Raw genomic sequence first — 15,306 nt, 5'->3', positions numbered from 1 at the left:
ATAAGCCTTTGGTTAATTTGAGAAGGTGGTTAAGGTGATTGGAGCGTTTTGGGGGGTGAGGTCAGAGAGAGTGATACTGATTGCAGGAAAGAAAAATCTCTGATAGTGCTGAGTGGTCATTGGAGAAGATGTAGGTAAAGGTTAGCACATTCACAAAGTAACTATTAATTTGGTTTAGCAAAAAATAAATGAATTCAAGACTTTGGTCAGTTGGTGACACATTTATTTTGTTTGGCTTAAGAAGGCCCCATGTCCTGATATTTCAAATTGTCCTAAACCCACCAGGCTTCCCTTCAGCATCTTTTGATAAGATACTCCAATTAGAGTGTAATGGGTTTTAAATCTCCCTGGATGTATCGGTATCCATTCTCACAAACAATTTTTAATCTGAAGATGCAACCACCTTAATCATGTTAGAAGCCGTGTTTGAATAGCAGATTGATTTATAAGTCAGCTTTTCATTTAAGCTGGTGTCTTGGTTTGATAAAATGCAGATGTTTTGCTTTGCAATAAAATATGGTACAGTTTTATAGAAATAGTAGGTCAGGTTTGAAATATTCTGGCAGGAGTGCCAGTTACTAAATGGTAGCCTCTGATTTATAATTTTTGCAATAATTACCTGCAACTGTAAATTATTTACAACTTTTCAAAATAAGAAATACTGTTAGATACCGCACTCCTCCACCACACTGTAGCCACAGTGGACTTTGGCTTGCATACATAGTGATGTTGACTTTGCAGCAATCTGTCATACTCGGCATGCATGCAGTGACAGTGGAGAGCAATACTTCCTTTAAACTTTAAAGTGGCTCTGGCCATAGCTTCAATCCGATTCTTGAGATTTGGAATCAGTTCTTTCCTATCTGGTACATTCTTAAATTGTATTGCTGGTAGTAAAAACTACATGACTCTGTAGTCATATTTATACTAGTATATTAACATTAAACGGCAAATTAATAAAGGGACGGTTGTTAACGGAGGTTGTAAGGATAATGGAAAATGCATTCTTTTTTTCTAAATCTCTTGATATGTATTTCAACCTTAAGTAATTAATATAACGATGGATTGTGTGGAAAATTGCTTTTTTGTTTTTGTAAAAATTGTAAAATTTCATAAAAAGTCTTAAACCTTATTTCATGAAAAATTGTGTGTTTTCAGAATCTGAGAACGCTTGGAGATTTTAACCACAACCTGCCTTCTTTTCAAGCTGTCAGGCATACAGTAGGTGTAGGCGATTTTAACATACATCCAGGAGCTACCAGTGTGTTTGGTTTGTTTTTAACGTATCTGAGCTTTCTTGTAAAGAATAAGCAGGTAGTGCAGAGCAGAAAGAAGGCCTCTATTCTTAGCTAGACTCATGTTAATACCTTGACTGTAGGAGGTGAACTCTGCTGTTCAATTCCTGTTATTTATGGTGAGTAGGTTGTATAGTTTGCAGCAAGGGATTATTTACCTCCCAGTGCCTGTGTGCCCCTCTGGGCAGAGTCAGCCTTTAAATACCCGATTTGTGCACAAAAGCTTTACTTATCAGCGGTGTCATCGTTGTCCAGCAGGCTGAGTTGTTACAAACAGCTTCTGCAAGGCCATTAAAATACACAATGTGTTGGGATTTACAGCGATTAGCTGCAGGGGTTGAATCACCTGGCATACAAGCCCCCGGATCACTAGCATATTCTGAAATTCCACCACAAACTAATTCATCATAGAACCATTATCCACCTTTGGAAAAGCACTTCCAGTGGGTGACCTCTAAAGAACTGGGCATTTGTCACTGAGACACATTTTCTTTGTCTTTTTTTAAACGGGCTTGTATTTACCTGCTCTTTTCCTGCTGGATCCCATTCATTGATGTCTGTCTTAAAAGTTGCATATTTTCTTTGGTGAAAATAAGATAAAGAGAAATTAGAATAATATAAGGCCAATATTTTACAGCACCTCAGAGGCCATAACTTCTGACCTGATGTATGGAGGCTGGAAACAAAGAGTTCTTTATGTAGAGACCTCAGAGACGCAGAGTTCACCCTCAGGTAGAGGCTTGCTCTGTCTAAATCATTTCTGGGGTGTTTGTTTAAAGTGATTGCGTGGTATGCAAAGAAAGGTAGGGATGTTTTACAGTTTCATTTAAATTTATCTCCTTTTTACTTACCATGTCTTCAGTGAATAATATATTTATTAGGAGGTTGTTTTCCTTTTTTTCCTCCCAAAACGCAGCAGAATACACTTCTGCAGCAACACTTTGAATTTAATAATTGTTAAATTAAAAGTTAAATTTCCAACTGGATAACAGTTTATACCCAGGCCTGGCCACTCCACCGCTTTTTACTTTCATTTTATTTATGTAACAAATCAATTCATACCAATGTACTTGAACCCTTTAATCTTTATCTTTTTATTATTGTAATAAATACTTCAGATTGCTATTTGTCAAGTTATGACTAATCATCTCCTGGTTGATGGCTGTAGTTTGCAGCCAAAAACGGGTGCAAAGCAGCCTAAACTACCGTATAAAGGTTTGGATGATGACGAGAAAGCAATGACCAGGATGTTTCATTAATGCAAAATGAATTTATGAAGTTATACTATGTTAGATTATACAAATAAAATGCAATTCATGTTACCAGGGAGCCCGTTTGTCTTCTAGCTTGTAGATAAAAACTTTGCTCATTTGCCAGTTTAAAGAAGTTCTGGTCCCTTCAGAACAGACAATGTTGGATATGTTACCAGTTCAGAAGCCATGGGTATTTTTGGAAAAAATGTAGTCTTTACCTTCACGTTAGTAAATGCAGGAAATTTAAGAAAATATTTCCTGATATTACTGAACATGTGGTACGCATGTTTCCAAAATAAAAGAATGTTATGAAACTATTAAAGCATAAAACACTTAAATGAAAGGTTGTGCAATCTTATTTAAGCAGGTTATTACACTTTTGTTTTTTAGTCCTTCATATTTTCTGGCTGTACAGATTATAGGTCAGTTGAAATGTCACAAATTATCACTTAAACTCAACAGGTTAGCATGCTTTTATATTACTGTTTCTAGACAAGACAACGTGATGGACTTTCTTTTTAAATGCAAAGTTTCTGCTTACATCATATTCAGAAAAAGATCTAAAGTAACATTTAGGTGGCAAATTAAACTTGGTTTGTAGTTTAATGCATGGCTGAAGTTAATTTAAAGACTTCTGCATTTAGTTTTGAAACTCGGCCTTTGATGCATTTATGCAAAGAGTATTTAAGATTCAAAGGTGTCGGAGTGGTTGTCTGCTTCACTGCACACTGTGTGTACGCACTGGCAGCTAATAACGCTGCCTCTTCACCATTCAAGAGGTTGTTTTTTTTTTTTCCCAGAGTGCCTTGCTCTCATTAAGCTGCTACCGTAAGCTGCTTGGAACCTGCTTAAAATGTAACCACCATCCGTTCATTAACACTATCGAAAGCACGGCTGGCAGGAGCAATCCACGCCCAGCCTTGTCAAGAGGCTTTCTGGCTGAAATTAGCTCTATTTCACAAACAATTTCCCAATCTCCTTATGTAGCTGGGTGTTTATTGGAAGATGGCCTGTCTCACTTAGAGGTTGTCTGTAATGAGCACGTACCAGGCTAAGGAGAGTAAGCTTACATAATAGGCCATCATTTGCCTTCAAATTTAAGCTAAACTTTTTTTTCCCACTTCATCTACAGTTAAACCTTTAAAGAGCCAATATGCAGCAGAGTAGCATATAAAGTATCCTTGGGTGCATTTATAATGACTTTTAGGTGCACTTGCATGCTGTTTGTTATTATTCCAAAGACTTTCATGCTGTAGTCGTCGTGCTGTAGTCGTCCTCCCTGCCTGACCATTCCTCCCTGTTATTGTTTCTTCCATGTGTTAGCTTTTTGCCTCAAGGTCCCCGTAGTATTGACTTGTATTAATGCTGAGCAGGTTTCAGACTCTATTTATTTTCTTTACGGTATGAAAAGGCCTTGGTGGCATGACTCCCCTGTGTTTAGAATTTTGCTAGTTTCAATTTGTACTTGGCCTCCCCTGACGGACCTGGGACATGATGTATCGCGGACCACCGCCTTATCTGTTGATCTACAGTTTTAACCTTTTCAGAGGTTTTGCTCCTCTCCACTCTGTTGAGAACAGTCCCCCTTTTCTCCTCTGCTCTGTCTCGCCTCCTCATCTAGAGCACGGGAAATCCATACAGCATCGCTTTCATACGAAAGGAAGTCATCGTCTTAATGTAAATGTTTAGCTTGCGTCTCCATAACATTTCCATATTAAGAATTGGTGGCCATGTGCAGCAGTGGACCGTGGAAATGATGGGAGTTTTGGGGCTTTGAGCTTTTTGCAGCGTTGAGAGGCTAAGCTGTGTGTGTGCGTTGTGACATTGTTTTGAACTTGGAGTGTTCATCTGCAGGCTTACTTCAGGGCCGTTTGCTCCTAGATACAGCACCGTAAATCACTCACTGTAAAGCCTAGGATGCAGGGATAGTGTGCAGGAGCATGTACTGCTGCAAGGGCCGTGCAGAGGGAGGGATGAACGTGTATAGCTGCATGTTTTCTTGAACATGTCTGTCTCCACAGAAATGCTGTATGTAAAACATGCACCGCCTCAAGGCTCCGTCAACGCAGCGCTGCACATGCACACCACAAATCAGACGTGAAACTTTTATTTTTACATTTTTTTTAAAGCCAGACATTAAGGTATTTACAATAATCTCAAATAACCATACGAGATACGATTCCCAAAGAATTAATTTGTTGAAGTGAAGTTACACCACCAAAAGATTAATCGCATGTCCAAGGTTTTATGTACTTTACCTTGGAACTGAACTTCCACTGCTCTCATGGCCCCTTGGCTAGCTTCCTCTCTAGGTCTCCTGAGGCCCTGCAGCATTGTTAACTGTCTGAGGATGGAGTATCTGGGACTGGAGCTCTGTCAACCCCCACAATCTGGTATTGCACAAGGGAGGTGAAGTGCTCAGAGTTCAACGCCAACATATTTTTATGCATGGCAGTTAATGTTTAAACAATAGGTATGAACGATCTACGGCGTCTTGAAGAAAGTCTTCATCCACCTTGAAGTTTTTTACATTTTATCACATTACAGCCGCAAACTTCAGTGGATTGTGTTCTGGTTTTATGTGACGCATATTGATGCAAAAATGAAAGAAAAATAAAACATATGATTTTTACCATTGTTTATTTGTGAAAGTGAAATTGAATCATGTTGGATTTTATTTATTATTATATAAGAAGGTGCAAAGATTAAGAAAATCAAGATTATTATGACTCTCTCTTGGAAAAGATGATAATTTATTTTAAATACAGAACTAAATACTCAGCTGAACACAAACAAAAGATAAGGAATGCAAATTTGAAACATGCATAAAAGTTTTAATTGGTAAATGCTGGGGAAATCAACATCAGATTTATTTATGAGTTAAACTAATGTACTTTATAGCAATGGTGAGGTACACAATATGTTTTTATAAAAAAAAGAGGCACGTACAAAGAGGTAAGATGTTTGAATCAAAATGAGATCCATATATTTAGTGGACATTATTTAGTACCGTAATTTTCGAACTATTAGCTGCACCTGAATATAAGCCGCAGAAGCTAAATTGCATGATTTGTACATATACAATCCGCACCAGACTATAAGCCGCAGGTTTTTTATGTTTAATGACCGTCTTTCTCGCTGTCGTTCTGTCTCGTACCACTCACGGTAGAAGTCTGCTTCAGGAGGACCTTCGCATTCCACCGCACGCGGCTACCGTACTTGTGTGTTGAAGCAAATGTGATGTCAACATGTTGGATGGTAAAATCCATGGATAGGTATTACGCTAGTGGCCGTTAGCTATATAAGTCCATAGATAAGCCGCATTGTTATATACGCCACAAGGTCAAAAAATTGGGAAAAAGTTGCGGCTTGTAGTCCGAAGATTACGGTATATAAAGATGTATTAGATTGTGGATATGTGTTGGACACATTTACCCTTACATATACAAAAAATGTTCAACAAAAATAGTTTTATAGTTTTGATAGTAAGAATCTTTCTATCCTAAGTAATGCAAATCTTTACAGCCTCCAACGGTTTTTCATCGGTCTAATTACCTCCATCTTCACCTCTGTTTTTTTTAACTATTCAATAATTGTCTTTTAAAAGCAATTAGCTGTGCTGAATTTTAATTGTGGATATCAGCACAAAAGGTTTCTGAATAAAAATGTAGTCTAGACTTTCTTTTACTACATGACATAATAAATCATCCAGTATCTAGATTAACATGGCAAATACCATAAACATGCAGCCAGAGCCACAACTGAGAGGCATAAAATAAAGCATATTTGGAATGAGTCAAAGTCCAGACCTAAACCAGTTCAGAATCTGTTGCAAAAAATGTTATCATAATGACTGTAGCCTGTTGTCTTTGGCCCATTTCCAAATCATAGACACTCTTATGTTGATGTCTTATATGTTATATAATATTCCAGATTTGTAGTTGTAATAGATGCTGAGTGGACGTACGCACACACTGCTAAAAAGATATAGAAATAAGTCAGGATTTCTTAAATTAGGTATATTTACCCTTAATTTGAGTAGGTAAATAAGATAATTTGGCAATGGAATTAGTATTTTTACTCCTAAAGAAGATAATTAGATAATATGCACTTGAAATGAGACAAAGTAATTGTTTTTTCTTATTTTAAATATAAATGATCTTGTTCCATTGGCAAAGTGTGTCACTTCCCCCTCAATTCAATAGAAAGTGCACATATTTTAAGGACAAATGTCATACTTAGATTCCAGTGTTTTGAAGTGCAGACAGCTCTGTAAGTAATGAAGAGAATGATTTAAGGATCCCCTAAAATTAGTTTTCAAAGTATTTATTATTTTTTATGATTTGAATGACCCCAACCTGATACACATGAAAGCAGAATTAAGAATTTTAAATGTTTTGGGGTTTTTTTCTTTATTACTTTCTTTCTTAGAGGTTGAAAGTCAAAGAAAAACTGTGTTAAACTTGCAATTTGCACAAAGCAGCACTTGATCAAATGCCAATACCAACACTACCTTAGCTCTGCAGGTTCGACTCACTTGTTGGTCACATCTTTTTACAGATTTTAGCATCTTTAGATGCTCTTCTGTTACTGCTTTGAAAAACTACTATTTTCCAGAAATAAGGTGAAATAACCCATATATTTGATGTGTTGTGTGTCACAGGTTTGGCCCTGGCCTTGTGATCTACTGGTACGGTTTCATAGAGGAGCTGGACTGCCAGAGAGACAGAGGCATCTTACTCAAAGACTGTTTTCCTACAGACATTGTGACACTCTGCCACGCCAGCCAGCAGGAGCATACGCCTGAAAGCCAGAAAAAGGACAAAGAGTGAGAGAAGTTCAGTAGTGGAGGGGGAAAACCAAACAAATTAAAGACTGGGCGTTGAAAGAGACAAAAGATGCAGAAAGGCTAGGAGGTGGGAAGGGCAGGAACACTGAACTATGCAGGGCAGGATTCCTACTGTAGATCCGGAAGCAATTAGGCTTTCCTGCAGCATGATGCAGCTGGCAAGAATCTGCCCTGAACTCCACCTGACCCCCTCTCACCATCTGTATCTGTCTTTCTTCCTCCCATTCATTGCGCCAACGCAACCTCATGGAGACACACAACAGCGTTCTGGATATCTGACGGTGCATGGCCAGATTCTGCTTGTGGTCACCACCTGGCCCTTGGATGGCCCCTCTCAGTGGACGGCCAGGGCTGAGGCAGGACACAAGACCCTCTCTTATCACACCCAAAGCCCTGGCCTTTCTCACTGCTTCCGTCTCCGTTCCACCGGGCAGATAAGGAAGGTGGGGTCTGGGTGGGCGCCTGTCTCTCACCTACGTCACTCGGTGCCCTCTCAGTCACTCTGCAGGGGGGTAAACAGGATCAGTGCTGATTAAGGTTGCCCTCCCAACGACCCCTCTTATATGTTTATTTCTGTACATCGTTCTAACACTGCTTTTTCTATAGTTGGCATTTTTTCTGTCAATCACTGCAACTAGTATTATTCTAATCCTTCTAAGGACATATTCTCATCTGATTGCTTTTAAGATTTCTAAAAGCTCTGATGTATCGTGTTTGAGCTATTATATAATTTTACAATGTAAGTGAACTTTTTGATTTTAATTAATTAAATAAACCCTATTTCAAACTGCATATGTAGTAAAACTGTATACTTAATTCATTTAGACTAACCGGTGAGTTATAACGAAATCATTATATATTTAATCTTATACTGTTTATACTGTTTTCACATGATAACCTTAGGTGTAAATAACAGTTTCATTAAATTTATGTGAGAACGATTTTCCTGGAATGTGTCCGATAGTTGATCTGGGTTTTGCTCATTTTACCGCGCCAACTATTTCTGAACAACCCATGATGCAAATGATTTAAGCTGCTCTTTGGTTATTTTCAGCAAGTTGACCAGCAGTGTGCAGCAACAGGTGGTTAATGGGCCGGAGTGCAGTACCATTTGCACCAAGCAGCCAGAGGAAACAGCCAGTCAATCTGATAGTTTACCTGACAGCCTGCTAGAATTAATTTCATCTGCTATGACTGTAAAATGAGTTTTTTTTTGTTTTTTTAACATAACACCTAAAAATGTTCCTGCTCTGGTTCTAGTAACCACTGCACATCTATAAAGGTACGTTTCCACCGAACGCGCGTTTTGCAGCTGCAGCAAAGGATTTACATGTTAGTCCTATATAGAGTGCAGCTCTGGAGCGCTGCGATAAACATAAACACACAATTATGTAAATAATAAAAAGCAAACAGCTTAAAAATGACCTAAAACCGATTTGTTTTACTCGAAAGTCAAACTTTGGTTTTCTGAACAAAGCAACACAGGCTTCCTAATTGCAAATGCAAATATTTTCCTTTTAATAGATTTCAGTCTTCACCAGGACAAATGCAACCACTTAGTTTGCATTTTAAAAAGTTTCCCTCTTTGCCAACTATTAGTGAAAATGTTTAGTCAAACTCATTTGTATAATGTCTTGTCAGGTGTCTATTATATCTGGTTATGTGAGTTGGTGGAAACATCTAATTACCATGAAAAACCAGGGAGCACAGTAGTGATCATCTTCAGCACACTTTATGGAGAGATGCTGAGGGAAGAAACAGCTGAGTTTTGGGAAATGGAACAAAACCATGATTGAAGCTGTCATATGCCCTGTCTGTAGGTCTCCATTCTCCCCTTTATGATCTACAAAAACATAAGAGGAAAAAAGTGAGAGGATAAAGAACCTAATGTGAGAGAAACATAATTTCCCCTGTTCTAACCGCAGGATTTAACCAAATACAAATGATAACATCTTATTTTCTATCAGCCAGGCTCTATATCTCCCCTGCTACTCATCTGAAAGTTAATTTAAAGCTTTAGTCAGATGAAAAAATTGTGATATTTGACTCACTTTTTTCACACTGAAAATAAAATCATAATGCAGAATAAAAATAAGTGTTTTTTTCTGCAGGCATGAACTCTTCACACGGTTAGAAGGCTAGGGTACATGGGGGGGTTAAATACCCTTAAAGTGTTGCTTGATTTGTTACCCCTAAACCTCTAACCCTCAGCCAGCTCTCTTCCAGGCCTTGATCCTTCCAAGAAGAGGCCGTTAGGTCACCACGGGGTCGCCAGGCAGCAAAGGCTTCTTCTGTCAGCCCACCACCACCACCTACCTCACCCCTGTCGTACAAAACAACTGTCCCCATGTGTCTAGTTAAACCCAACCCTATTGCCTGACCATGGTATGCCCAGACATCAGTTTATGGCTCCTGTTGGACACAAAAACATAGAGCTATTTTACACAAGGAGGGGAAAAAAGTCCATTGAACAAGAGCAGAATAAATGGAAAATAGCAGATTCAGTTCCTCTTAAATTTCAAGCCTTCCTGCCATTGTTTTCCAAGATGGCTGTTTCAACAAAGAGTAGCCAGGGTCAGCTCCTATAAATTAAGCTGTTTGCGCTAAATGCATCTTTTTATAAACCGACTTCAAAGACAAGTACTGGCATCAAAGTCAGCTGACAAGATTTCCATGATGTCAATGCAAATACAGAAATAAATAGCTTCCATGTAATTATTTTTGAGAACAGACATGTTTTTTTTTTGTGGTTTGTTTTCCTTTGCCCCCTCCGACTCTACCACTTTTAGATTCATTGTTCCTGTCACAACAATAAGAATAACTCTCCTGAGCGCTTTCCCAATAAGGTCAGTTTGGAGAAGCTGCTTCCTGGGCAGGCAGCGGCTCGGGTTGTGGAGTAGATTGATCTGAAAGAAGCATCCAGCTTTGATAACGTACAGTTTGATTTTCAGTTATAGCAGCGAGTCTGAAAAACCAAGTAAAGCTATTTAAAGCTTTAATTTCTATACAGACAAATGTATGCCGAATGCGGTACACTGTGATCTAAATTAAATCACAAAGAGTGAATGATAGAATACGCAATACCTATACAGAAAGTGAAAAAATTTTTTTTAAATGTTCCTGTACTTGAGAAACTAATAATGATTAATAGACTTTAAATATTTTTTTTATTATTATTTTGATTTTCACATTGTGGTACTTTATGTTGTCACTGCTCACCTCAATAAACAAATACTCCAGACCAGGATAATTGAACTACATTCCAGATTTCCTTTGGATTTCTCAGTTTTTAATCAGAAACAGCACATTTGATGTAGTTTAATAGATTCTCCATCCCGTTGTGGCTCAGGATTAACCCTCCGCAATGTTAATTAAGCTTAAACCGTTGCTCTAAAACAGGCATCCCCAAAGTCGGTCCTCGAGGGCCGCTGTCCTCCAGGTTTTAGAGATTTCCTTGCTCCAGCAAAGATGATTTACTTTGGAAGCTGATTAACAGACATTTGCGGAACTGCAATCATCAGACTCGGCTGTGCTAAAGCAGACAAACCTCTAAAATCTGTTATACATATGCATATACATACATATATATAGATATACAGAAGAGTTATATGTGTAAATATTTATATCTTTATTATCCTGTGTTGTTGGTTGTGTATATCTATCTATCTAGATATATCTAGATAGATAGATAGATAGATAGATAGATAGATAGATAGATAGATAGATAGATAGATAGATAGATATAAATATAACTGTAACTGGAGCTTGTAACAAAAGTAATTTCCCTCTGGGATTATTTCTGATTCTGAACCGACTTTGGTGATGCCTGGTCTAAAACCACGATGCTTGTCTGTTTGCAGTTCCATTTAAAAAAAAAAAAAACATAAACAGCCTTTCCTATTCAGCAGAGTAACATGACATACCCAGCTGTTCCTATTTATTGAAACTGATAACATAGATATTAAATAAATTTAAAATATTTGTTAGAACTGTAAATTTATAGTCATTTTTACTATTTTTTAAGGCTGCACTTTTAAAAGCTGAAATTGTCCAGTGAGCTGTTTCCAAACGAAATTTCTTTTTGTTTTACACTTGTGTAAACAAAATGACAAAATCTGTCTAAAGTCTAGAAACGTCTAAAGATATGACACTATTGTATGAAAATATCCCCATATAATGATCAAATTTATCATTACCTGAGCCTTTAAATCCATCAAAATCACTTTTTTCTTCAAATCTTCTCTGCTTTTTTTTTTTTTTTTTTTACAAACCAAACTATTATTTTCTTGACTTCTTAGTGTTTTTCTTTCTTCAATCATCTCATTTTTATGCAAAGCAGGTCTTTATAAACAATTTTAGGAATGGCCTATTGTACAAATATGAATTTTTTTTAGAGGACTAGCAGCTAGCAGCATGTCTAAGATTTCTTGCCTTTGACCTTAAACAAAGATCACTTTTTTAACACTATTACTGACTACACTGATGCTTTTTTTTATTTAATTTTCTAACAAACTTCAGTTAAATAGCAGCATGCATGTCCTGACTTTTAGCTCTGCTGCTTTTCTATTGCTCCACTACACCTAGTTGATTGCTTGCCATTTAGAAATATAATTTGTACCAAACCCAGCGACTGATCCAGTTTGTAACAAGACTATTATTCTGAAAACATTTGAACCTTAACCTATAATCCACCATGTGTGACAGAAAAAATGGCAACATGTTATAAATAATAATTTAGCAGTAAAAAATAAATATGGTCTGCTGTCCTAACACATTTCCTTTTTTTTTTCTCCTCAAATTCGTAAATCTCTCCCTCCCATGTGCCAGGTTAGTTTGATGCATCCACTCTGTCTGGGTTACGCCTGCAGGCTATTGGAGGTCTGCTCTTCACTCAGATGTACAACTTGGCTCAATAGTCTCTAGATCCTGCTGTTTTATGCCTCTATGGTCAAACTGTTAGACCTCTGAGACACTGAGCATGAGAAGAGAAGGACAGAGCCACAGACTGAAGGGTTGCTTCTATCCCTGCAGCAGACCACCAAACGGGCTGCCTCCACGATCCTGTGTTATTTATGTGGCGAGATCTCAGGCCTGTTCCTGCCTCGGGCAGTGTAGTGTTTTAGTAAGGATCCTCTCAGCCTCCCCAAGCCAGGGAGACATCACAGAGTGGAAATAAATAAAAGTTCTCCACAAAGAGTCGGCCAAATTGAAATTAAAAAATGTCCTCCTTTTTTCCTGGATGGAATAACGGCAGAGAAAAAAAAAAGTAGCCTGTTCTCTCTAAGTTGAAAGAGATTCAAATATTTTTTTATTTATTTATTTCTGGGAGGCTTATCCCTAATCAGAGGCTGGTCTACAAAAACCGCAATAGATCGTGAGAAAAATTTTGAGGACAAGGAGGGTGAGCTAATTTTAAATGGCTAACCAGAAGAACTTTGATTGACAGGATGGGGGACAGATGGTATGTTTGAAGGAAACTGAACAACTATGACACATAAATCTACTTGGTGGGGTGGGGGTAGATATGGAAGAGAGTTTACTTTCCACTGACTCACTGGCTGGGATGGGCAAGCACTGTAACTGCCAAGAGTCTAAAAAATGAAGAAAAGGATGTGTGATGTAAATACTCTTGAAAAAAAAATAGCTGTGATGCTGATTTAACATTGCATCACATGAACTTAGAGGGCTTCATATTGAAATAGCTGTTTTTGACAACTTCAAGTGAACAATTCAGGCTTCTTTCCACTGAAATAAACATCTTGGCAGAAGAAACCTAAGGAGTGTTGAGGAGAAACATCGGGACTGTGCTCCTGTTCATAAAAAAAGTTAATGAGAGCCAAGCTTCAGTTTGATAGCAAAAAAAGAAAACATTTAATGCACTTTTTTAGATGAATCCCATGTTCTCATGCATAATGCATTGGAGTACCCTGTGTAACGTTTCACATCATAACCACAAACGAAATTAAAAATCATTGAGCCCCAACAGACCAACAGGAAATGATGAAAAGATACAAGTGTTTGTAAAAGTCTGCAAAGTTTAGGATGCATTTGCATTCCGCCCACTCTGCATACCTGGATAACAAAATGCAACCAGTTACCTATAGAAGTCATCTAATTCCCAAACCAAGATGCAGCTTTGATCAAAGAAGCACTTTAGTAGCTGCAGATATCAAGGAGATTTTCTCTGAGGACAAGTATTAGTTGTTGAATATAACCCGGTGGCATATGAAAGGTTTTGTTGAAAGAGGTCCATTGGGACACGGTGCTGTGGTTAGATCAAACTAAAACACAGTGGTGGCAGCAGCATGTTATGGGGATGCTTCTGCAGAGATCCGGAAGCAGGTTGTTGAGAGGATGGAGCACAATTTAGAGCATTCCTGAAAGAAACACACTAGAGCCTACAAAAAGACCTCAGTGTTAAAGATTCACCCTCTACTACCTTAATCAGATTGTATTCATTGTATTAGAATTGAGTTAAAGTATAGATCTAAAGCTTACTAATAGTTTGAAATAACATTTAGACCTCTAAGCTCCTGACCTTAAGTGAAGAAGAGATGCACCACTTGCTTTGGTCCATGTACATTGTACTCCTGATGTATTGTACGATGCAGTCATACCAATGTGGCATCTCATACATATGCCGCTTATCCCAGAAATAAATAACTTTGGAATTCCGCATTGGTCAGAACCACATAAACCAGCAGAAAGGTCAAAGTCCACAGGTGGCATTTGGTTTGTGACCCAGTGACCCATCTCCTGCTCCTAGGGAGGCTTCATGAGAGGGACGTGATTGGGTGAACCACCATGGTGGTGGACAGCAGGCAGGGATAGACTGCACCGGGAATGCGTTGTGCCAAAATAAGAAAACTAAGAGGAAACGGTTTCTGAGTGGCTGGAGACAAAACATTTAAACTGATGTTGCCTCAGCCTTTACCTTTTGTTTTATTGGTTTTAGAATGGCCTGTAAGCGCCCCAACTTATTAGGAAATAACTAGGAAGTAATTGGAGCCTCTGTACCATACATACTACACACTTCATTACGATGTTAAGTAATACAATAACACATAACTGTATTTGTGGAGTGAAACACTCTCTTAAATGTGAAAATATGTTATTTTCAAAACTGTCAAGTGCTTTTTTTCTTTCTTTTAGAGTTTGGTTTTATCCAAATATTTTCATTGTACACCTGAGTGTATAATATGTTTAGTTCTGGTCCTGTTTTAAGATGAATATTTACCCCAATCAGGTTCTTTAGTTTTCAGTGTTTCTTCAGTGTTGCCCCCCATCCATTTCGCAGTAACCTTTGACCCGCTTCATTGTCTCTCCTAAAAAAAAAAATCCTACCCACAATTTAGCACAGAGCAGCCTAAAAGTTAAATTTGACTATTTCCTTTAAGTTAAACTGCAAATATTATTTCATGTAGCTTTCTTCAAAAAGCCATAGCTTTTTTTTTCTGTCTTGCCTCCATGCCATGCCTTGTTGATTTGGGTGGACAGCCATGTTTCGGTGTGCTTTCAGTTATTCTGTACTCTTTTTGTATTTTTGGATGAGATCCCGCTTGAGATATTCTTTTAAAACCTCACCCCCTGCCTCTATCTACTGAAATTTCTGATTAATTCCTTTATCTTTATAATGAGGTTTGTTTACAAGAAGAGATCTTTAATTTAAATCACAGCTGTATTGATGTTGAAATTACTGATCCTGTTGTGGAATGTATGAATGACGCCTTTGGACAAAGAGTAACGGTTGAATCCAAAACATAATTCATGCCACTAATCCAGAAAGCAGTGAGCCTAACCTAAACCTAACCTGCACTGTTTGTCCAGACAGACCTTATCTCGCGGTGCAATAAATCTACACAGATCAGAAGAATAATGGACCTATAGAAGATTATTTTTTAACATATTT

General features: G+C 37.9%; 1 protein-coding gene across 4 annotated transcripts in view; it reads left to right on the top strand.

The window, feature by feature from the left end:
• The window catches only part of cdin1 (CDAN1 interacting nuclease 1), an 80,749-nt gene extending 72,560 nt beyond the window's left edge, over positions 1 to 8,189 (top strand). For all 4 annotated transcript variants that reach the window (XM_038272731.1, XM_038272713.1, XM_038272722.1 and 1 more), the window contains one exon: positions 7,212 to 8,189. In XM_038272731.1, coding sequence (XP_038128659.1) covers positions 7,212 to 7,380 — 169 coding nt within the window. In that variant the 3' untranslated portion in view covers positions 7,381 to 8,189. The remainder of the gene's footprint in view (positions 1 to 7,211) is intronic.
• The last annotated feature ends 7,117 nt before the right edge of the window (positions 8,190 to 15,306 follow it).

The sequence above is a fragment of the Cyprinodon tularosa genome, unplaced genomic scaffold (assembly GCF_016077235.1).
Source record: "Cyprinodon tularosa strain WSP-4 unplaced genomic scaffold, ASM1607723v1 ctg120, whole genome shotgun sequence".
Lineage (NCBI taxonomy): Eukaryota > Metazoa > Chordata > Actinopteri > Cyprinodontiformes > Cyprinodontidae > Cyprinodon > Cyprinodon tularosa.
This window is presented reverse-complemented; position numbering and strand designations above follow the sequence as displayed.